At 43.6% G+C, this 24,635-nt stretch overlaps 1 protein-coding gene across 1 annotated transcript; it reads right to left on the bottom strand.

Annotated features, from left to right (window-relative positions):
* Positions 1–3,941: 3,941 nt before the first annotated feature.
* On the bottom strand, positions 3,942–23,437 carry HSD17B2 (hydroxysteroid 17-beta dehydrogenase 2). The gene is made up of 5 exons (XM_024105537.3): positions 22,973–23,437; positions 12,526–12,738; positions 11,365–11,550; positions 6,177–6,314; positions 3,942–4,757 (listed from the first exon to the last, which is right to left on the bottom strand). The coding sequence occupies exons 1-5, from the start codon at positions 23,283–23,285 to the stop codon at positions 4,399–4,401; spliced, it is 1,209 nt and encodes a 402-aa protein (XP_023961305.2). The 5' UTR covers positions 23,286–23,437; the 3' UTR covers positions 3,942–4,398.
* Positions 23,438–24,635: the final 1,198 nt, after the last annotated feature.

Below are 24,635 nucleotides of genomic sequence, written 5' to 3'. Positions count from 1 at the left end.
CCCATGCCCAACCCCATCCCCGGCAGAAGCACCAGGTAGGCAGAGCAGGAGAAGCCCCAGTACCTGGACCGCCGCTGTGGCCCTGGGACTGGAGAAGCTCTTTCTCCTCTGTGTAGTCCGGTCTTGGGGCTGCAAGGGGGTGGGGACAGAAAGGAGCAAACAGGTTGTGCAGGTGCAATGGGATGGGGGGGGAATGGGGGGACTCTGGGTGGAGCAGGAGCAGGTTCCTGGGGAAGAGGCATAAAGGGGTGGGGCTGTGGGCAGGGATGCAGGTGGAAGGGGTGGAGTGGGAGTGGGACCACAGGCAGAAGAGGTGGGGAGCGGGACCACAGGCAGAAGAGGTGGGGGACCACAGGCAGAAGAGATGGGGAGGGCTCCCCCCCACACTTGCTCTGGCCTAGGTCCCCTTAATCTGTCTCTGCCAGTCAGGGATGCCTAGGTTTACCTGGTCTTTCCTCAGAGCAGGGAGGTTGAAGTAGCGGCCCATTGGAGCTCCATTTCAGTCACACATTTCTATGATTCTATGATTGAGGGTGACATCCTGGCCCCTCTGAAGCCATGGATGTTTTTTCTATTGCCTTCAATGAGGCCAGGAGTTCGCCCTGAAACTGCTTTCCAACCGGGGACGAGACTGTGAGGGGCAGACCCTGAGCTGCTGGAAATCAGCAGAGCTGCACTGCCTCAAGGCCACTTCCACATTAATCCAGTTTAAACTATAACAGACACAAGGAAGGCCCTAGGCATTCTTCATAATTCACTGTTCCTTTGATAGGCTCCAAAGCTCAGTCATTTTGAAATCCAAGCATTTACACTGTTGTCATGCAGACATACTGCGTATTTGGGTGTTTGTTAGAACCAGCTTGAGTCAGTGGAACTGGTTAAGTATCAGCAAAAATTAACAGGACCATTCCGGTTCGAATGTGCCTGGCTCTCGCTGGTATGGAAGCAACACAAGAAAGGCCACCGAGCTTCTTTTACCAGTTCCAGGCACTGTCTTTAGGGCTGCAGGTTTCCCAGGAGTCTTATTTCAGTAATTAGGTGTTTCAAATGAATGGTTTCAGGACACTACCCAACTGAGTAAACAGTTTCATCCACAGAGTGTAATTATATATATATATATATATATATATATAGCTTAAGGATGTGAACAGGCAGTAAGGCAGAAGTGTTAACAGACCATTGTTATGCTAATAGTTGGAAATTAGTGTAATAAACCATTTGTAAACAAGTAAAGGGCAGACAGCCAGATGAGTTTCTCTATACACAGACCCTGGGTGAAATCATGACGCTGTTGAAGTCAATGGGATCTTGTGAATTCAGTGGCGGCAGGATTTCACCCATAGGGTTGGGTGTAGCTATGATAGACTTCCCTGGAAAGTCAAAAGCATAGTATGGTATGTTGTTACTTACATTTTGGTTCTTTTACATATTTTTCCTCCAAGCAATCTTGCAATTGGGAGAGTCAAGCTCCCTGTATTGGTTTCCTGTCTTATATTCTATCTGTTTTTGCCTAGCCAGATCTTAATCACAGAGCTCGCTTTTGAGAGTCACAGCATGGCCAAGATACTAGACCTAGCAGCTATCACATTTTGCACAGGTGTCAGTCATATTGCTCTGAAGAATATTCAGACGTTTATAGATATTCACAGTGTAGGTTGGCTTTTTATCAAACTGTGCCCTGAAGTTACTTGCAAGCTCCCATGCATGAGTAACCAGAAAAATGTCAGTTCCAGGTAACGTGGATATCTCGTGCCAGTAGAGATTGATTCTGCTAGTGATCATTGTGTGTAAATGAATTGCGTGACTATTAGCTGTTATTTGCTCCACAAAGGTGAGGACGTGGTGGCGTGAAGCCAGTTGAAGGCTGTCTGTGGCACTTGGTAATTCTAATTCTCATTTCTCTTTTACTAGCATTATATGATTAATCAGTTACTCATTTGTTTGTCCATCACTTAGAGCTGCACAAAGTTTGGTTGTTAGGCCTTGTCCATGTCTGAATACTCGAAGGAAGGGTGTTGTAACTTACACAACCAAAATGATCATCTTAAGGGTGCAAATGGTTGTTTAAAGGGCCAGCTACATAGAGAGTATGTTGGAAACAGCTCTAATGACAGAGTAAACCTAAATTTGGAAGTTCAGTGATTACCAATCAGTTGCAAAGCAGAGAACTGTAAGAGAAATCAGGCTGAATTCACACCTTTCTGACCCAAGTGTCTGGGAAGAAGAAAGATTTCTAAAACAAGCACCGACTGGGCTATGTATTTGATATAGTTATATCTTTCTGTTGTGACAGAAATGAGCCTAATCCAAAGTCCACTGAGATCAACTGACATCTTCATGTTGGCTTCAATGGATCAAACCGTATGTTTGATCGATGGATCAAACCATGATCCCTTTAGGTATCGCTGCTTCCTTTGCTTGGTGTTTGTCACCACATTAACAATGAGATTAGGTAGGCAAGAAGAGAAAGGGACCAAGTGACCTTCTCCGTTGGATCATATGAACTGGAACCATAAACTCCCTAAACATTAAATCTCACCAAATGAGGGTCAAGCCATCCTCATCATCATATCCATTCATTATACTCCACACCCAAACACAACCATTCTATGAACTTCATACCCTCATATCTCAATGTCTGTACTTGAGCCATCAACCTTTTACCCCCAATCAGGGATATTGCAGATTATGTATTCCTCATGCCACCTGATCTTAAGCCAAACTTTGCACCCTCGATAATCTGTATGTTATTCCCTGATAACCAGAAACGTCTATGCTCAAACTCTGTTCACTACTTATTTTTTTTATCATCATCTTAATAGAATTTTTAATTCCTCCCTCCCCCTCTCCCACTGTTTCCCCCCGTCTGTCATTTTTTTTACTTGGGTCACCTTCATGAGAATATGATGTTGATGGTACAGGCAGCTCCAGAGTCATGTGTTTATCAACAATGTCAAGTATAACCCTGTCCAGTTTGCTTCACTACACAACACCAAAATCTGCTCCAAGGGCCATCTATCCCACCCAGCTATTTTTGGTCCATCAGGGGGAAATAAAATCTTTAGGCCTATCTGTAAAACACCTAGCACACCACCCATGCTATGCAAATAAATAATACCATGTATCACAAGTGCAAACCTGAGATTAAATGCGTGTATGAATAAAGTCAAGTAATAGGGCAAGAGTAAAAACGATTGTAATTAGGACTGTGTTTAGAAGGCTTATGTGATAGGCTGGGAACTACTTATCGTTGGTGCATGGGAGTTTTGAAAGAGCCTAACTGATTTTTGTGCTACTGTTCCTAGGTGTGTTAGGTAATCAAATAATTTAGGAACACAAAGCCAATTAATTTTTCCCATGAATAACAGTCACATGTTTGATTTTCAACAGGACTTGTGCTTCTCAGTGATGTAGCAGCAGGTTTTTTAAAAGGTATTTAGGTGCCCGGGTTTTTTTTCCCCAAAATATCTAGTTGCCTAAAACTCATTGATTTAATTGAGTGTTGCACGCTGAGACGATTTTGACAATCTGACCAAGCACCTAAATACCTTTAAAAATCTGGCCCTTGGTCACATGTTGGACTTTCAGTAGGACTTGCACTCTCAGGTCATTTATTGTCTTTTGAAAATCCATGCATCAAGGAAGCACTTATCAGGTTATCATATAGGCCTGCTAAAAACAGCCTTGGCTCCAAAAGTTGTTATTCTTGCTTCATTACTTGGCTTTGTTCACTGAAAATCAGCGTCACACAGACACAGAGTCTTTTGAAAATCAAAAATCTCACTTGCCAGTGAACACGTACAAATGTTGAAGGTGTTTTTAAGTCCTGCTGGGGAAACAAAACATTTCCACTTTAATTTTTAAGCCCCGAAAACTTTTTCAGAAAAATTACCCTTGAGGGGGGCCAAAATTTGTCATACATGTTCTGAACCCAAAGAGAGAATGTTTTAAAGTAAAATTTAATTTGACCATGATTGAGTTATCCCATATATGAGAAGCATTTGATCCCCAAGTACTTAAACAAAATAACTTTTTTTGGCACTCAAATAAAATGAAGTTATTTTTAAAACTTGCCAAGAAGCTAGTCCTCAGCAAGTGCAGTCAACATCGCATAGTGTGGACCCCGCGGTAAGTAGCTCTAAGTACGTCAACTTCAGCTACATTATTCACATAGCTGAAGTTGCATAATTTAGATCAATCTCCCCCCGTAGTGTAGACAAGGCCTAAAATACACAAAGCTTCAAGATTAACCTCAGCCCCAATTGCCCAGCAGCTGGAATGCAATTTGTCGAGCAAAGGGCCCCAGTAAATTGCAATGTAGCAAACGGTGTCTTCACACAAAACCTTGCCCTGTTCTCCTGGTGTAATTTAAAATGCTGACGGAATTCCACACTCTGCTTACGTGTTCTTGTTTTTGGCCTCTGATGCCCTTAAAGCACTGGGTACACTTTTGTTACTTTGCATCTTACCAATGTACAAATCGTAAAGCCAGAGAGGAAAATAGCAAAAGGTACACAGAGCTAGGTAAGCACTTTTGCCTGGAGTGTATAAACCATGTGGACTCTTTGCCAATAAAGCATTGAGAACATCTTCTAGTACTGGAGAGAGGTCAGGAGCACAATGAACTGGCATGTGCAGGAGGAAATTTTTCAGTGCTTCAATGTAGTCTTCACCATAATCTTTCTTCACGTCTGGTGTGAGATTCTCCAGAAGATGCTTTTCTTGCTTAGCCCACAGCTCAGATGTACCTTGTATGCCTGGAATAACAAAGTAAAGTACCTGGGCTTTGTACATTAACTTGACAATCCAATTCAACTGGTAAATAAGTACATTGGGTCTTTTTTCCTCCCTATCTTGTTCTGCACATCTAAACTGCATTAAAAAGTTTCATTATTTGATGGTAAGTCTGAAGTTCTTAAAAATATAACAAAAGTATTGCTAAGTTTCAGCTAGAACAGGACAGGACAGCCTACTCTAAAGTATGAATTGAGGGACTTCACTCCTTTTTCTTTGCTATCAGGCTTGTACTTTGCTAACATAAACCATATCTAAACACAGAGGAACAACCAGGAAATTTGAGAGCCCTGTCCCTTAAGAAAAACTCTCTCAGTAAGGCCATTCCAAGTTATTTTCCATGGAACGTGTAATGGGGGTTTACAGATAAAGAAAATTCTCTTTGCTTTGTAATGGCTTTGTAAACACAATTTTTAACTCTAATAAAAGGTGTTGGATAGATTGCACTGGAAACTCACCCCTTCCATTTTCATCACCAGAACAAGCACATCCACAGAGACTGGGAATGCGGGGTCCTCATAATGCCCTTCTACAGGCCCTCAACTGTGTTCTGTAGGGCCCATTCTCCAAGTACTTAAGCTAGCTAGCTACTACCACTACTTTGCTCTCCGCTGAATGCCTGAAATCTCTTCTGTGACTTGCAACTTTTGTGACATGGAAAGGAATTCTGCAGAAACCTGGTTTTCTTCTCTAACAGCGTGGAGAGAAGGAGGATTTAGAGTTGAAAGAGCTACTGGAATGTGGGCCGGGGAGATTAAAAAGATAGGACCCTCAGTTGTATAGTAAAAATGAGTAGCACCTTGAAACAATGCATCAGGACACCCATTATGCAGATGGAACCCATTACACCGGAAACCGGTTTGATAAAGAGAATCAGATCACTGTGTAGCATGCAATTGTACCTATTATTGGCCAGATTTTAAGTTCTTAATTAGTTCTTGTGACTTCCTTAATCAAGTCAAACCCACACCGAAGTCTGCTTTTTATTTTTGGCAAGACAGGTAAAAGCAAAGAGAAGAAATGATTGCCTCCCCCATCAGGAATGACTGACAAACACTTAGACGTGCCACTGCTAGTCATTCACTACATTCTATTAATTGGGAAAGGCAAACTAAGGTTTTCAATCATCCCTTGATAAAGATCATTGCCTAAAGGTTGGCTGCTTGGAAGCAAAAAAATCACTCACTGCCTATGTAGGGGGAGGTTGGTGGGGTATTTTTAATTCCCTTAAGAAAGCTGGATCTTAATTTGAGTAATGGAAGTGAAGGATAGGAAGTAACTGTGACTGCCGAGAATCGTTCACGACTTTTACTTGAGGATGTTGGTCTCTAGGGAATAATCTGAAGGAAGAAGGAGAACTAGCTGAAATGTCAAATACCTACCTGTTCTGAAGCCTCCTGGATGAACTGCAGCAACTTTAATTCCCCATTTGGCAAGCTCCTGCCTCATTACTCCGGAAAACATGGACAGAGCTGCTTTTGATGCACCATATGCGGCAAACCTTGTCATCGGAATGCCTCCTACAGGAGCAATATAAACCATGATAAAGTTTGACTCCAGTGCTTTCTGGGCAACTGAAACTTTAGTTCAATAATTTAAAAGAATGATCATAGCATAACCCAAAATGATGCAGCTCTCACTGAGGTTTAAAGACAAGACGTCGTGGGACTCGTTTTTTTCTGGCACAAAAAAATCTTAAATCAGCAGTAGCTCGAAGCAGCTGCAGTCAGAGTCACACCCGGCCATCAGTCACTTTTAAACACAGGGAGAGTAAATTGTATTGCATTTTGGGATACAATGCAGAGACTCACAATTGCTGTTATGTTCAGAAAGGGAAATCACACAGCTAACATGTTAGATAGTGTTAATAATTAAGCAATCGTGTTTTGTCCTGTTGTTTTTAATGGATGAATAAAGGCAGTGGATTTGAAGTCCCTGTCAGTTACACAGTCTCAATTCCAGTTTTAGGCCATGTCTACACTACAGAATTATGACGACTTAACTTATGTCGGCATATGGCTACCACAGTTATTAAATCACTTGTATATGTCCACATTTGGCTCCTTATGTCAGCAATGCATGTCCTCACCGTGAGCACTTGTATCAATTATAGTGTCAGTGTGTGAGGCAGTGTGGGATGGCTCCTGGAGACCAGTAACAGTGAATGTAAGTAACACAGCGTCTACACTGACACTGCAGCGTCCTAATTACTTTGACCATGTCTCTACACTGCTCGGGGAGGTGGAGTTACTAAATCGGCTTAGAGAGGCACTGACATCGTCAGGAGTCAAATGTAAGTGAAGACACTTCCACAGGTAGGTCAACGCAAGGCAGCTTATGGCAACCTAACTATGTAGTGTAGACCAGGCCTTATAAAGCCACCTCAGATACTGGCTGTAGATTCTCCATCTGTTTTTAACATCTGCTTGAAAAAGGTGAGACTGGAGCTAGGAGAAATCTATTAGGCCAAACCAAACTTCATCCAACTAAAAACTACATCAGTAAGGTGCCGAGAGCCCAAAGGTCACAATTACATTGCATAAAAGGGAACAGATATAACAGAGGCAAAGTCACAGGTCCCAGAATGCATTGCTCTATTTCAATCCAACAAGCCTTCCTTAGGATCAAGAAAACGCAACAGTATACTGCATAATGGAAGAGCTGGAAAACAACAAGAATTTTCTTTAAAAACTCCAAAAGCAATTACAAATTTTCATTTTTAACAAAATTTCGGGGGAGAAAATTTCCAGTTTTTCTGAATTTTTAGTTTTTGAAAACTGAAAAATTTTAGAAAACGAAATTTTTCTGTGAAAATTTTCCTTTTGACAGAAAAATTTCAACCAACTCTCGCAGGGAACTTTAGTCTCCAAAGGCCATGCTTTTACAGTGAAGAAGAGGATGGCCACAGGAGAGTATAGAACTCCCTGCATCAGATTAGAATCCTCTTCCAATAGGTCATCAAGCCCAACCCCCTGCTGCACCCACAGTTAGTTTCACTGGTACTTGCAGTACATACTCAAAATAAGACACACATAATGCAACGCATTGTTATTAAAAGGCCATTTTAACTTTTTTGATGTCTTCTAAAGGAAAAGACATTGACGAAATCTAAAGCAGATTTACTATAAACCGCCTAATCATCTACTCAGTTTCTTACTGCAATGACACAGGTTAGCCTCAAATAAAAGCAGAGAATCCTTGTTTTTAAAACAGTCCAGTAAATTACTTATTGTCATCTGCATAATCTGAACTGACATTAACTCCTCCTTTCTTAAACCGACAACATTCCTTTCCTTTGACGTCAGTCTAACCTTAACTCTAGTTAAAGTACACCCTTCCCCCAACCAAGCACAGGGAAGCACAGACTGCATAATGCAACTTCCCTAACTGTTCTGCTAATGTTTTACCAAAAGAATGCGCACATCTTTAATATAGGCACACATTTACCAGAACTGGCCAGGGTATAAATGCAGCCATGTAAATATTTATAAGTAAAGCAGGTATGACCAAAAGCTCTCCTGGATTATTGCTCCTGTTTCCAGGTGATCACCCAAATTAGAAAAGTCAGTTTTAAAATGCTCAATACACTGTTTCCTTCACTGTAAAATTATAAGATCTCATATATATGAAAACATGACCGGGAGATAAGTCCATCGTTGCACAGAAATGTGACTTTTTTCATTGGCTTGCTGAGGGAGTACTTAATTTTTGGGTAACTAAAGTTAGGTGGAGCCACACACACAAAAAAGGGTGAAATCCTGGATCCAACAAAATCAATGGCAAAATTCTCATTAACTTCCATAGGGCCAGGATTTCACCCAGAGTATGGGCACCTGAGTTTGCTTGTACCGGAGCCAATGAGAATTTGCCATATACTTCAGTGGGAGCCAGCTAGTTGAAATACAGATCCCTTGTTATGTCACATCATCTCCAAATTTATACCAACACATTTAAAATTTGCATAAGCCAACAGTCATTGCTCAAACTAGTAAGGTGGATGATAGCCCTGATGTGGGTTCTCAAGTACCACTTACATGCATGAATTTGTCTCTTCTGTAACAAATAACTGTGCCCGCAAAACTGTATTCGCAAACATGGAGGCTGGGATAAAAATACGTCCCTCAACGTGAATTGAAATCTTTTTAATTAAAAAAAAAAAGATATTTCAAGCCGTAAATTGTTACCAGGCTATTCTGCATGAGTGGACTTCAACGTTGTCATACACAGAACCCTCCTGAATGGACACATCAGTTGTGTTGTGTTTGGGGACCACCTCATTGGATCCCCTGTGTTCTTTAAGCCCAGTGTGTCTAAATAGTGTCCAGACATTGCCTGTGGCTGGGGTCTCTAGGCACACTCCTGGGCAGATCTTATGTCTAGCAGCCTTTTCAGAGAGCTGGGACACTGTAGTCCAATTGCCTAGTCCCTCAGACTAATGCTAACCTCTCAGAGTTCTCCATAGCTTAAATACACCCTATCCCAGAACTCCACCTATGGGGGCACTCGGGGTCTAACTGTCCAGTGGCACACAAGTGAAAGCCAACAAACACTCACACTCTGCACCTGACTGTGTTTAACACGAGGTGTACACAGATCTAGACAAAAATCATAAACATCCTGTCAAGGCTGCTTCCCCACTTTGAACTTTAGGGTACAAATGTGGGGGCCTGCATGAAAACTTCTAAGCTTAACTACCAGCTTAGATCTGGTCCGCTGCCACCACTCCCAAAATGCTAATTCCCTTCCCTGGGTAGCCTTGAGAGACTCTTCACCAATTCCCTGGTGAATACAGATCCAAACCCCTTGGATCTTAAAACAAGGAGAAATTAACCATCCCCCTCCTTTCCCCACCAACTCCTGGTGGATCAAGATCCAACCCCCTTGGATCTAAAAACAAGGAAAAAATCAATCAGGTTCTTAAAAAGAAGGCTTTTAATTAAAGAAAAAGGTAAAAATCATCTCTGTAAAACCAGGAGGGAAAATAAATTTACAGGGTAATCAAACTTAAAGAGCCCAGAGGAATCCCCTCTAGCCTTAGGTTCAAAGTTACAGCAAACAGAGATAAACACTCTAGCAAAAAGGTACATTTACAAGTTGAGAAAACAAAAATAAAAACTAACACGCCTTGCCTGGCTGTTTACTTACAAGTTGGAAATATGAGAGACTTGTTCAGAAAGATTTGGAGAGCTTGGATTGATATCTGGTCCCTCTCAGTCCCAAGAGCGAACAACCCCCAAAACAAAGACCACAAACAAAAGCCTTCCCCCCACCAAGAATTGAAAGTATCTTGTCCCCTTATTGGTCCTTTGGGTCAGATGTCAGCCAGGTTACCTTAGCTTCTTAACCCTTTACAGGTAAAAGGATTTTGGAGTCTCTGACCAGGAGGGATTTTATAGTACTGTACACAGCAGGGCTGTTACCCTTCCCTTTATAGTTATGACACATCCCAATACACATTTGCCTGCCTCAGTTTCCTCAGCACCCTGGAGAGTTCTTTGGATTTGGGCGGAGTCCTCTTAGGTGCCCAGGATCCTTTCCCTACAGAATCATGGCTCTGCTCTCCCTTTCCAGGTCAGCTAGTTTTCAAGGACCGTGGTTGGTCCCACAATTAGACAGAAACCCCCCACTACAAAAGCCTGTCCCTCGCTCCTGCCCAAAGCTTCCTGATGTCTTGCTCTGTGAGTCCCTCAAGTTTATATGTGCCATGGGGCACAGGTGCCAACTTTTGTTGGCGCCGGTGGGTGCTCACGCCCCCCCAGTCCCGCCCTGACTCCGCCCCCTCACTGCCCCATTGGATCCCTCCCCAAATCCCTGCTCTGGCCCCGCCTCTTCCCCAAGTGCGCCGCGTTCTTCCTTCCCGCCCCCGTCCCTCCCAGACTGTTTCGCAGCGCAAATGCTGGGAGGGAGGGGGGAGAAGCAGGACGCGGCGTCCCGCTTAGGGGAGGAGGCGGAGGTGAGCTGGGGTGAGGTAGCGGGGTGGGGAGCTGCTGGTGTGTGCTCCACACTCACCATATTTTCCCTGTGGGGGCTCCAGCCCCAGAGCACCCATGGAGTCAGCGCCTATGCCATGGGGTGCTGGAACAATTTCTAGGGGTGTTAAGAGCCATTGAACCAAACTGTAAACCCTGCATATGATAGAAACCACTTCAAGCCGTGGGTCCTGCAGTACCCCCCTGCACCTCTAGTTCCAGCACCTACATTTGTGCCCCTACCAACACCTGATTTCCTTGTTCTCCTGCTGGGGATTTTCCACCTATCATGTCCAGATCTGGGCATGCTACGTTATTATATTTGTTTCTATGGAACAAGAGTTAATTTCTCTAGGATGCTACTGTTTTTATCCCTATAAAACTCTTCTTCTTTATGGGTTGGTTCCTGGAGGCAGTCACTGGACAAAATAGATGTTTCATTACAGAGGCCTATAGATAATGAAATAATAAGCAGATATGGACTTCTGAGAATTAGTAAACAGAGATGTATTGACCAAAACCTTATTCAATATTTACATCAGGTAAATGCTAAATAATTATTGGTACAGCACCATCAACTTGGAACTTTAGTTTAACTCACCTGCCATACTAGAGATATTAATTAGCCTTCCTTTGGATTTCCGAAGTAACGGTAAGAACATTTTGGTCACCTCTACATGCCCAAAGAAATTCACATCCATACACTGCTTGTAAACACTCATGGGCAGCAGCTCACCATCTGCAGGAAACCCCAAGATTCCAGCGTTGTTGACAACACCCCATAACCCTGAGGAAGAGAAGGAAATGTACACTGCTGTTACAGAGTCCCTGCTGCCAAAGAAGGTTAAGTAAATATAATTTCCCTAACAAAGAGAAAGCACGACTGTTAAAATGCCAGCTTCCAGTCTGAACGGCCAAAAACAAAGTTAGGATGCTGTGTAATTGTAGGTACATGCAGGGGTGAAAGTAAAATTGAAAACTTACCAGTACGGGGGCCGACACTCCCTGGAAGGGGCGGGGCCTCAGGCAGAAGGGGTGGGGCTGGGGATCAGCATCCCCAGCCAGCCCTTCTAGACTGCCTGGCCCGCACCACCCGGGGCTCCAGTGGCGATTTAAAGGGCTGGAGGCCCTGGCCCTTTTAAATCGGCAGCCCTGGGGCAGCTGCTCCTTTTCTCCCTCCCCTCCTGTTGGCAGCCTGGGGGGCAAAAGGGGCAGCGACAATAAAGCGCTGCTGGGGCAGTGCTTTAAGCAGGGTCTTTTGCTGCAGCGGCGCTCTAACGTCGCTGCCCCTTTTGTGCTCCCCCGTCGGCGGCCCTGCCACTAAGGACCCGGCAGGACTGCCGTTGGGGGGTGCAAAAGCGGCAGCACTTTAAAGTAAGGTGGTAGGGGCTGGTACCGGCAGCGACTTTTTATCGGTACCGGCGGCCACTTTTTACCGGTACGCCGTACCGGCCCGTACCGCCTTACTTTCACCCCTGGGTACATGTACCCACATTGTACCTTTCCTCCTCTCGGCCCACTTGCTTCTTGTAGGTGGCACACTAGTGTCATTTGATAAGGATCCTGTTTTTGGAGTGCTCCATAAAGGAAAAGTCTCATCATTATAACAATATAAATATCCTTACTGGTACAGAGGTGGGGTGGGAAATGCAGAACACACGCACGCACACACATACCAGGACAGATTTTCAAACAGGGATGCAATGGAAGCCCCTTGCAAGAGGGATAGGCACACCACCCCATAAAATGTTACAAACTATACCTGTATTTTGCACCATCTCTGAAATTTTAAGATAGGCTTCCTTAATTTGTGCAGAATTGGTTATATCCAGTTGCAGGACACAAAGTCTCTGGGAACAGCTTCTTTTTAATTCTTCAGCCCCAGCTCCTTTTTTATTTAAGACACCAGCAAATACAACAAATCCTAAATTATCAAGGTACTTCGCCAATGCATGTCCAATCCCGGAATCACTTCCTGAAACCACCAAAATCAGAAAGACACCTTAGGCAAAATAAAATACAAAAACTTCTTCCTAAACAGAGCTGTAAGAATGTTTGCCGCTGCTGTTAGTTTTTTTGGTTCACTGACTGTTTAGGAAAAATAATTATTTTGAGTTGGTCTGAAATGATTTTTTTTTTTAATTTTCATTGAACTGAAACATTAAAAATCATTTGTTTGGGTCAAATGAAACATTTTGTTCCACCCTAAAAGAAACATTTGGTTTTGTTTGAGGTGTTGTTTTTAATCTTTCAAAATAAAATTAAGATAAAACGAAGCAAATTTCAAAGTGAAATATTTCATATTGGGTTTTTAATTATTATTGTTTGGTTTTTACCATAAAAAAAATCAGTGAATTTGACACAAATCACTGACATATTTTGGGTCAACTCAAATCTGCGTGGTTTGGCAAAAAAAAAACCACGTTGACTGAAAACTTTCACCCAGCTCTTCATCATCTATTAAGAATGATATGAATGTAAAATGACTGCTGGGAAAACCATGTATACATGCACACAGCCAAATGGAGGCTGGGTAAAGGATCCTTAGAAAATGGGTCCCTGAGTGCATCGGTGTTTAACATGCAATATAAGTAGGGCTGGCAGAATTCAAGGGGTTTTTTTTTGTTTATTTGTTTTTAATAATTTTTATAGTAACAGATGTTTATTTCTAAGCATTTTTTTAGATTTTGAATCTGTATAAGTTCTCACAGCTGCAGGAAATTCTGTGGCTCAGACAATTATTTAATGACAGTGTCCACAGAGATTCAAAAAGATAAACCTTTATAACCTTTCAAATACAAACTGTCAACATCACATGTCAAAATATACAAAGCAATTATCCTTCAAGCAAACTACGTTCTCGAACAGCATTTTTCATACTTTACCTCTCTGCAAATTTTGATTATTGATGACAGTATTTTTTGTTGGTTTCTGTGTGTGCTGCGAAATTGACATTTACTGATAAAAATCTAATCTACTGAAGCCAGTCTGGGAGATTTTAGGCCGCCCAAAGTACGGCAGTGCAGCAGGGCTAAGGCAGGCTCCCTATACGCCCTGGCTCCATGCCGCTCCCAGAAGCGGCCGGCATGTCCAGCTGTGGCTCCTAGGCAGAGGCACGGTCAGGGAGGTCTATGTGTGCTGCCCCCACCCCGAGCACCAACTCAGCAGCTCCCATTGGCTGGCAACGGGGAACCGCAGCCAATCAGAGCTGCGGAGGTGGTTCCGGCAATAGGGGCGGCAGGTTTGTATAATTTTTGGTGGTGCCCAGAACGGGCCCAAGTCCCGCCCCTCCCCTTCCCCCCCACACCTGCCTAAGGCTCTGGGAGGAAGTTTGGGTGCGGGAGGGGTATGGGTTCTGGGACGGAGTTTGGATGCTGGGTGCAGGCTCTGGGGTGGGGCAGGAGGTTGGAGTGCAGGAGGGGGTGTGGGGTGCAGGCTCTGGGGAGGGAGTTTGGGTGCAGGAGAACAAGTGCTGCCCTTAAATCTGGAAGGGAAGACACTGCCCTCCTTCCAGAGATCATGCCTCAAGATCCAGCCGAACGGAGTACTCAACACAGGTAGGAAAATAGGTGACAGGCTAATCCCACAGCAATTTCCCAGCCGGAGCCTGTGGCGATTGAGCAGCCAGAGGAGCAGTAGCCTTCGGTGAGGGCCGCCACACCACAGCAAGCCGCTTGGATAGGGGAGTTGGCAAGAACAGCCTCCTTCAATGACTTTGACCTCCTTGTAGACAGACTCATTAAAAACCTGTCTGCAGAAATCGTATCTGGGAGGAAGGGAACTCAGGAGAACACACCAACTGCGCACAGAGCTCCTGTATGGCGACATCACCACCACCACCACCACCACCGGAGAGAAGCCAGGAGAAGGAACATCAGTCACTGCTACAACCCAGCAGCAGCATCCGGAAGCTCTACCGGTCAAACCGCCCAAAGGCTATGAGAGAAATCCTCGACAGGCCCTCATCCTGCTGCGCAATCCTGTCAGAGAGACCATTCTCGTACTTCAAGGGGGTGTTTGACCATGTAGCTCAGAACGACGCGCAGCGTCCAGAGTGTCTTCACCCTCTACCCCGCATTGACTGTGCAGAGGACCTGGAACAAGACTTTACATCATGGGCAGTAGAGACCAGACTTACAAAGACCAAAAACACAGCCCCAGGAAAAGATGGCAATTGCTATAGCAGTGGCTCTCAAACTTTTGTACGGGTGACCCCTTTCACATAGCAAGCCTCTGAGTTCGACCCCCCCTTATAAATTAAAAACACTTTTTAATATATTTAACACCATTATAAATGCTGGAGACAAAGCGGGATTTGGGGTGGAGGTTAACAGCTTGCAATCCCCCGTCTAATAACCTCGTGACCCCCTGAGGGGTCCCGACCCGCGGTTTGAGAACCCCTGCGATATAACATCCTGAAAAAATGAGACCCCAGCTGCCTGGTATTAACTGCACTTTTCAACAAATGCAAACAGTTCTGCTGTACTCCCAGGTCCTGGAAGAAGTCTATGACAGTGCTTGTCTACAAGAAAGGCCAGCGAGACGACCCCATCAACTGGAGACCCATCTCTCTGCTCCACCATGTAGAAGCTGTATGCCAACTGCCTCGCAGCTAGGATCACAGACTGGTTGGTGAACAGAGGAGCCTCCAGCTCCATCCAGAAAAGCTTTACGTCATGCGAAGGCTGCTACGAATACAGCTTTGTCCTTCAGACTGCCATCCACACAGCCAGGAGGGCACAGAGGAAATTTGCCATAGCATGGCTCGACCTGGCTAATGCTTTTGGATCGATGCCCCACCAGCACATTTTTGTCATGCTGCGAGAGTTCAGGATGCCTGAAATCTTTCTCCAACTGATCGGAGAACTTTATAAAGGCTGCACCACCACCATCCGCTTCATGGAAGGAGAGATGCCTGAAATTCCTATCCATAGTGGCGTGAAGCAAGGTTGTCCCCTCAGTCACATTGTTTTCAACTTAGCCATGGAGTCACTCATTCGAGCCATCTCCAACGGGCTAGGCAGTTTCCACATGTACGGCAACAGCGGGAATATCCTGGCCTACGCAGACGATCTGGTCCTGATTGCAGACAACCCCGAGTATCTCCAACAAATGCTCAACATCACCAGCCAGGCTGCCAACTGGATGGGACTCCACTTCAATGCTAGAGAGAGCACATCTCTGCATATCAACAGCAGTAGAGGAGATTCAGTCCAGGCGACGTCTTTTCAGATCGAGGGTGAACCCATGATCTTCCTCGAGGCCAGGCAAGCATACCAACATTTCGGCAGGCTGACGGGTTTCCGCGTCCAGCCATCAGGCAGCTGGTGAAGAAGTGGATGTTTCTTCTCCAGAAAGCCAGCAATGAACTAGTGTGAATCTCGCACAGGCAGGGCAGTGCCAATATCCCTCGAATGGGTGATCTGTGCAATGTTGCAGTGATCACTTACACCTTACGCCTTTTGACATGCCCGGACACCATGGTGAGGAATATCGCAGAAAGTGCTATGCGGGAGGTCATCAGAAAGCCAATCACCAGGACCCCTTCCAATCAAGATGTTGCCACCTACCTGAATGGCTCGCTGGAAGGCGAATTTGGAAGAGACGGGGGAGACTTTGCTTCGCTCTGGACTTGTGCCCGCAACTCTACGCGATAACTGGAGAATCGTATCGGCTGCCGCTGGACGTGGTGTGAGGAACGCCAGGAGTTGGGAGTCCTGGTGCCACAGGTGAAGAACACGAACCACACAATCCTCATTCTGAAAGCTAGAACCATGCTGGAGAGGACCCTGAAGGATGCCATCCACTGCCAGTATGTGGAAAATCTGAAGCGGAAGCCGGATCAGGGCAAGGCATTTGAGGTGACGTGCAAATGGGACGCCAGCAACCACTTCCTCCCCGGGGGGCGGCTTCACGTTAATCCACAGGGCCCAACTTAACTGCGTTCCTCTGAACAGAGCTGTCTGCCCTGGGAATCGGGACAAGCAATGTAGGAAGTGTGGCTATGCCAACGAGACACTACCCCACGTTCTGTGTAGTGGCAAGCCCCATTTCAGAGCCTGGCAGCTGCGACGATGCCTGGTCAGAGCCTCCCACTACCCATAGGAAAGGTTGCCTTGAACTCCCCGGAACCATCTGCCAACAGCGGACATCGTTCCTCATTGGTTATGATGAAAGAAGATCATCATGGTGGACATCAGATGCTCTCAACCTTCGAGAACAGGTCCCCAGCCTTCCAATGCCAGAGCTCGAGAGGTGGAGAAATATGCACCTCTGGCCGACACCTTGAGAGCTAGGGGTCATCAGGTTCAGACACACGTGCTGATTGTTGGAGCCTTGGGCGCATGAGACCCCAGTAATGAGCAAGTGTTACGAGAATGCGGAATCGGTCAACGCTACTCTCGGCTGATGCGGCAACTCATGGTGTCAGATGCCATCAGATGGGCGAGGGACATCTACATAGAACACATCAGTGGACATCGACAATACCAGGAGGGATGAGCTGGAGTGCCAATGAGAAGCGCAGTAAGGAAAGTAACTGAAAGACTTCCCTGATAGATGGTATTTCCTAAATGGACAACCTACCTTAATTCTCAATTACTGAGGGACAATCTCCACTTATTGATATATTTTGCTTTCAACAACCAAATCTCTGTACAACTTTAAATGAGTGATGTACCCCAATACTTGGATGCTAATATCTAAACTGTATTCTTAAATGTATTCACCTAAATGTGGGTTATTGCTGATTATGTATCATATGACTTTTAAAAACAAACTTTGTATTTGTGGATAATCTAAGCACTATGCCCAGATGTACAGACACTCTTTTCTCGACCGATGTATTACATAATTTTTTTAACATTAGCTTTAATAAAGTTTTTAAATCTGTTCTCTGACATGCCAGAACAATGCGTTCTTGGGATTCTCTCTAGGCAAACATGAAAGAGGCTGCAGATGTCACTAAGACCAAACAGGGTTTTTCTTATTTCGATTTCTTGAAGTGAAATCCCATATCTGGGCTGAATGCTCCACCTGCCCTCTCCTCTGCCCTGCCTGTTAAGTGAGAACATACAATACAGAGATCTGTGATTAACTCAATTGTTAGCTGAGGTTTACAGCACAGCCTTAAGGAGGGAGAGGGTGAAGTGTTGCGGAAAGCAGATAGGTTTAGCACTGACAGGGAGGAAAGGCAACATTTCTTTCACCTGATTGTTAGGCACCTCTCTTGCTTCCAACCAAGCTTCCAGCCAATCCACCTCGGTCCCATACAAACCTGATTTGGGGCCAGCCTTGCTTCCACTGAAGTCAAGGCACATTCCACTTTTGAGATGGCTGCACTGCAGTAGAGGAGGAAGTGATCTTTGTACATATTTTGTATTTCAGTTTAAGGTTTCGTAAAATGCTTTTTCTGGGTCTTTGGGATGGACAATGATAAACATGTAACATATTATAGATTTCAGAGTGGCATTGGCACCCTGACATCAGGATTGTCTGGCTATGTAGACTCTCTCCTCAGGCCCTATGCTACCAGCACTCCCAGCTATCTTCAAGACACCACTGACTTCCTGAGGAAACTACAATCCATTGGTGTTTTCTGGAAGATCACCATCCTGGCCATTATGGATGTAGACGCTCTTTACACCAACATTACACACAAAGATGGACTACAAGCCGTCAGGAACAGTATCCCCAATAATGTCACAGCAAATCTGGTCGCTGAACTTTGTGACTTTGTCCTCACCCACAACTGTTTCACATTTGGGACAATTTATACTTTCAAGTCAGCGGGACTGCTATAGGTACCCGCATGACCCCACCATATGCCAACATTTTTATGGCTGACTTAGAGCAACGCTTCCTCAGCTCTCTGCCCCTAATGCCCCTAATCTACTTGCGCTACAATGATGACATCTTCATCATCTGGACCCATGGGAAGGAGGCCATGGAGGAATTCCACCAGGATTTCAACAATTTCCACCCCACCATCAACCTCAGCCTGGACCAGACCACACAGGAGATCCACTTCCTAGATACTACAGTGCAAATAAGCAATGGTCACATAACCACCACCCTATACTGGAAACCTACTGACCGCTGTACTTACCTACATGCCTCCAGCTTCCATCCAGACCACATCACAGGATCCATTGTCTACAGCCAAGCTCTAAGATACAACTGCATTTGCTCCAATTCCTCAGACGGAGACAAACACCTACAGGATCTCTATCAAGCATTCTTAAAACTACAGTACCCACCTGCTGAAGTGAAGAAACAGATTGACAGAGCCAGAAGGGTACCCAGAAGTCACCTACTACAGGACAGGCCCAACAAAGAAAGTAACAGAACGCCACTAGCTGTCATCTACAGCCCCAACTAAAACCTTTCTAGTGCATCATCAACGATCTACAACCTATCCTGAAGGACGATCCCTCACTCTCACAGACCTTGGGAGACAGGCCAATCCTCACTTACAGACAGCCCCCCAATCTGAAGCAAATACTCACCAGCAACTACACACCACACAACAAAAACACTAACCCAGGAACCAATCCCTGCAACAGACCCCGTTGTCAACTCTGTCAGTATATCTATTCAAGGGACACCATCATAGGACCTAACCACATCAGCCACACCATCAGGGGCTCATTCACCTGTACATCTACCAATGTGATATATGCCATCATGTACCAGCAATGCCCCTCTGCCATGTACATTGGCCAAACCGGACAGTTTCTACGCAAAAGAATAAATGGACACAAATCAGACATCAAGAATTATTACATTCAAAAACCAGTAGGAGAACACTTCAATCTCCCTGGACACTCAATAACAGATTTAAAAGTGGCAATTCTTCAACAAAAAAATGTCAAAAACAGACTCCAAAGAGAAACTGCGGAACTGGAATTAATTTGCAAACTGGACACCATCAAATTAGGTCTGAATAAAGATTGGGAGTGCACGGGTCACTACAAAAACTAATTTCCCCCTGCTGATACTCACACCTTCTTGTCAACTGTTTGAAATGGGCCATCTTGATTAGATTGACCTCATTCGCATTACAAAGGTGATTTTTTTTCCTCCCCTGGTATTCACCCCTTCTTGTCAACTGTTGAGAATAGCCCACTTCCACCTTAATTGAATTGGCTCGTTAGCACTGACCCTTCCTCCCCCACTTGGTAAGGCAACTCCCATCTTTTCATGTGCTGTGTATTTATACCTCCCTACTGTATGTTCCACTCGATGCATCTGATGAAGTGGGTTGTAGCCCACGAAAGCTTATGCCCAAATAAATTTGTTAGTCTCTAAGGTGCCACAAAGACTCCTTGATATTATAGATTGTTATACATTCAGTGCAGCAGTGCCTGTGAATGCTCCCAGCATAAGGTAACGCTATTGTCTTTGCACGCATCACACAAACACTTTTGCACACGAGCAACTGCAGTCAGGTGAGCACTCTTGTGACTCCATTGATCCACATATTTCTATGAATCCTGCCTGCAGGAGTGAGCCCGTTGGGTGTATTTAAATGGAAACTCTTAGGGACACAGAATATTTTGCCAGTTTCATGGGAAACCCATTCTATAGCTTGAAGGACTCCCAGGCCCAAATACAGGCCTCGGTTCTCTGAAATGAGGGACAGAGACTCAAATGCTATAAAATAGCTGAGAGGCTGCTATGGACTAGCTGAGGAAGACAAAGCTTTACATTCTGTGGGATGAATTTCTTCAGCACATGCAGCGTTTTCCTCCATATGGCTGCATGAGTCAGCATGTTTGATGTCCGCTGGTGGGTGAAGGGTACTAATAGTCAGATTAATGGTAGATTCTTCATCTCTTGATGTCTTCAGAGAAGGACAGGATGATGCCTTTCTGGAACATGTGCTTTAGTCAAGCCCAAGTTATTGGGCCCAAACAGGGGCATCTGGGTGAAATTTTACAGCCTGTGGAGATCAGATTCGATGATCTAATGGTCCCTTCTGGCCTTAAAATCGATGACCGAATCCATGAAGAAACACAAAAAAGTGCCTTGACTTCAGTGGAAGCAAGGCTGACCCCAAATCAGGTTTGTATGGGACGGAGGTGGATTGGCTGGAAGCTTGGTTGAAAGCGAGAGAACTGCCTAACAATCAGGTGAAAGAAATGTTGCCTTTCCTCCTTGTCATTGCTAAACCTGTCTGCTTTCCGCAACACTTCACCCTCTCCCTCCTTAAGGCTGTGCTGTAAACCTCAGCTAACAATTGCGTTAATCACTGATCTCTGTATTGTATGTTCTCACTTAACAGGCAGGGCAGAGGAGAGGGCAGGTGGAGCATTCAGCCCAGATATGGGATTTCACTTCAAGAAATCGAAATAAGAAAAACCCTGTTTGATCTTAGTGACATCTGCAGCCTCTTTCATGTTAGCCTAGAGGGAATCCCAAGAACGCATTGTTCTGGCATGTCAGAGAACAGATTTAAAAACTTTATTAAAGCTAATGTTAAAAAAATTATGTAATACATCGGTCGAGAAAAGAGTGTCTGTACATCTGGGCATAGTGCTTAGATTATCCACAAATGCAGAATGTTTTTAAAAGTCATATGATACATAGTGTACATAGGAGTGTAACAGCGTACAGCAACATTCCACAACAATTTAGGGGGCAAAAGTGAAGAGAAATACAGCGTGTCATTAAAGCTCTCCCTCTGGTCTTCTCTGCATTGGAGAAAGCAACACTGAAATTGACCTTGCATCTACACTGGGGAGGCAACAATTGGTGCAACTTAACATAGAAATGTGTTGCGGATAAACCCTGCTTTCAAGTGATTGTGTGCCAGTTGGCATTGGAAAACCTCCTCCTAGGTCAAAGAGGACAGCCTATACCTTTATTGGGTTAGGGCAGCCCTAGTGTGGATGCAAAGGCAAATCTTAAACCACCTGATGGTGGCCTGGAACTTGATTCAGTGCAATATAATCAGCTGAAGCACAACAGATTAATCCACACAATCTAGTGGTAGATAAACCCTGAGAAACTGACGGGTTTTTAATAAAGAATGACAAAATCTAAACGTCTTGCAAAAGGTATTAGAAAGAAAGAAAAGAGAAAAGAAACTCTCCAGAGCCCGGAGTGTAACCCTAGACGTATTGCTACGGATAATCAATTCATGTTTGTGCATTCATTCACAATCATGTATTCCCTATTCACCCTCTGCTCACATCCATCCTCATTCCATACACCACTGCACATGAACCATGACTGGATGCAGCAGACAGAACTTGGCTGAGCTACAAGAAAAGACGTGACCTTTCTGCTGATGTGGTTTTATCATTTGTCTTTTTTCATCTCAGTAATAACACTTGTCAATCCAAACTAAATTACTTTCCAAGTTTCCGTATAAACTCGTAGCCAAACAAATCAGCTTTACAACTCAGATTCAATCCACCCTTTCAGTGACAAAAAGAAAAAAAAAAAAAAAAAAAAAACCAAAAAGGCTACTAAGGCAAATGAGCAGCAGGAGATTGCTCCAGAGAAAACAGCAGATTGAAATATTTAAATGACAAAATAAAAACATTTAGCAAAAAGCAGATGAGCAACATGTCACAGCTAGTTCATACATGAGCAAAGCTCATTAGTAATGTTATGTATATGAACTTTCATTGTTAGGACAATCTCTTGTTCATTAATAATTTCACAGAGATGGACAGAATGTACACATTGTGTGTGTATATTATTTTACTGTATTGAATTGGATATTCTTTGGGACTATGTATTGTTTAAATGTATAAGTCAAAAATAATTGTATACATGTGCATAGTTTAATAAAAACATTTTCCAGAAGTAAACAAAGGCATTGCATTATGGTAACATTTAAAATGCATCTACTCATTAAAATCTTAGTTCTAAAAGATTAACAATCATAAGCAACATAATATGTATTTCACTAATAAATATTAGCTAAAGAAACTAGCAGCGCATCTTGAAAATCTATCTGTAAAATTTCTTTTCAAGAGACAAAGCCACCAAAATAATAAAATAAGCACAAAGGATGTTTTCCTATATGATTTCAGAACATTTAATTACCTGGAAAAAGAATTCTGGGAAAATTAATAAAAAGAGTAAAAAGAATACAAGATATTTAGTAAATAACCTTTAAGATTACACAAATTTGTACAGTATATCTGTTTCATGGGGCAGATTTGACTTCCCAAACTTTGCATGTTCCCTCTTACCTGTGATCAATACAGCTTTGTTGTCCACAGGTAACATTGTTTGAACTGATAAGTGAATGTAACAGATGAGACATGCCATGGAGAACAGGATTAAGCCTACATAACTTTTCAGCGTGGCAAAACAGAGTATTCCCAATAAAAGCAGCAGGAGGAGACCACGGGCAAATACACACTTTTTCTCCACTTGGTTCTTCTTGGTTTTGTAAAAGGTGATTATTCCAAATGCTGCAGTCATACTCAAGCAGAGCAAGACAGAAGGGTCAGCTACAGAGATATAAGTGTCCATTCTCCTAGAGAGAAGGCAGACACTCATGCACTAACAGACAACAGCCTAGCAAGGTGTTGCTAAAGGCAGAGTGAGTTTTATATGAACTGGCTGAGGGGGTGGGGCAGGGAAAGGGGAATTGGTTTAGGATCCTGAAGTAAGAAAGAAATATTGCAAAATGTAAGACTGGTTTATCTGATCACTTCAGGTACGGGTGTAAATACTAGAACACTTCCCCTTCTCACCTCTTATTTTTATTGCCTTTCAGCTCCACCCCTGATACACTGGTTGGATAATGATTGACAGAGTCAGGAATGGACATGAAGTAGCAAGCCCTGGCCTAGGGCAAAATGTAACTTTGACATGTCTGACACACTTAAATGGAGTTTCACTAAATAGAAAAAGTATTTCTACTATAGTTAAAAACAGGAGTGTCCTTCCTATGAATTTGGGGGCCTGACTTCAGCGGATTTTTTCTGATTTACACCGGCATATGTTGAGAATCAGGCCTGCAGTGTTTACTCTTTCTAGTTCAAAATACGTAGCTGTCGTTGCACTAATGTTACCTTCATATTTTCTACGTTCCCATCATGCTATCATCACCCACTTTATCTCAAGGAAACACCAAAGCTAAACAAGATTGCCTTTCCTGGATTTAATGTGTTCCTTTGGATATTGACACAGTCCGTACCCGTATTCATCTGATCACTGTGTTTTTGGTTGATTGAAATTGGAGGGGGTTTGCCTCATGTTTCTGAGAATATGATTCCAAATGAGCACTAGTCAACTAACTTCAGACCAAATCTTGGACGGAACTTTAAAGGTTACGTTAAGCAAGTTTTGGCAGGTGCATGCTGTTCAAAATTCTGTTCCGCAACATGAAACTGTCATACAGTCAATAAATTAGATGAGAAATATTTAATATCTATGCTGGGGTACTTTGAAGGTCTTTTTAAATTAAAAAAAAAAAAGTGTAGGCTAAAACAGAATTAGCTAAAATGACTGAAACATCACTTAAACCTGTATCTAAGTACTAACACTTTTAAAATCATATTGGTCAATCGTGTTATAAACAGAGATTACCCCAAGGACCTGCTAACACGGTTTGAAAGGTGTTAAATTTGTGTCTACTACAAGTGCTAAGTGGTGTTTCAATCTTTTAGTTAATTTGATTTTAAGATGTACCTTTTTTTCTAGTCTAGACAGAGTCTGAGAGATTACTGGGTATTCTCTATTCTCTATACACCAAGTACAGCTTGGTGGCATGTGAATCCAACAAAAGATAAAAAAATTTCTCCATTCATGACTTTAGTTTTAGGAGATAATATTTCTATTTGTCATAAATTCTTTTAAAAGCTAATAAAAAAATTTATGTATGGCCATTATCTAGTGTATGTT

This window comes from Chrysemys picta, chromosome 14 (genome assembly GCF_011386835.1).
Source record: "Chrysemys picta bellii isolate R12L10 chromosome 14, ASM1138683v2, whole genome shotgun sequence".
Taxonomy (NCBI): domain Eukaryota; kingdom Metazoa; phylum Chordata; order Testudines; family Emydidae; genus Chrysemys; species Chrysemys picta.
This window is presented reverse-complemented; position numbering and strand designations above follow the sequence as displayed.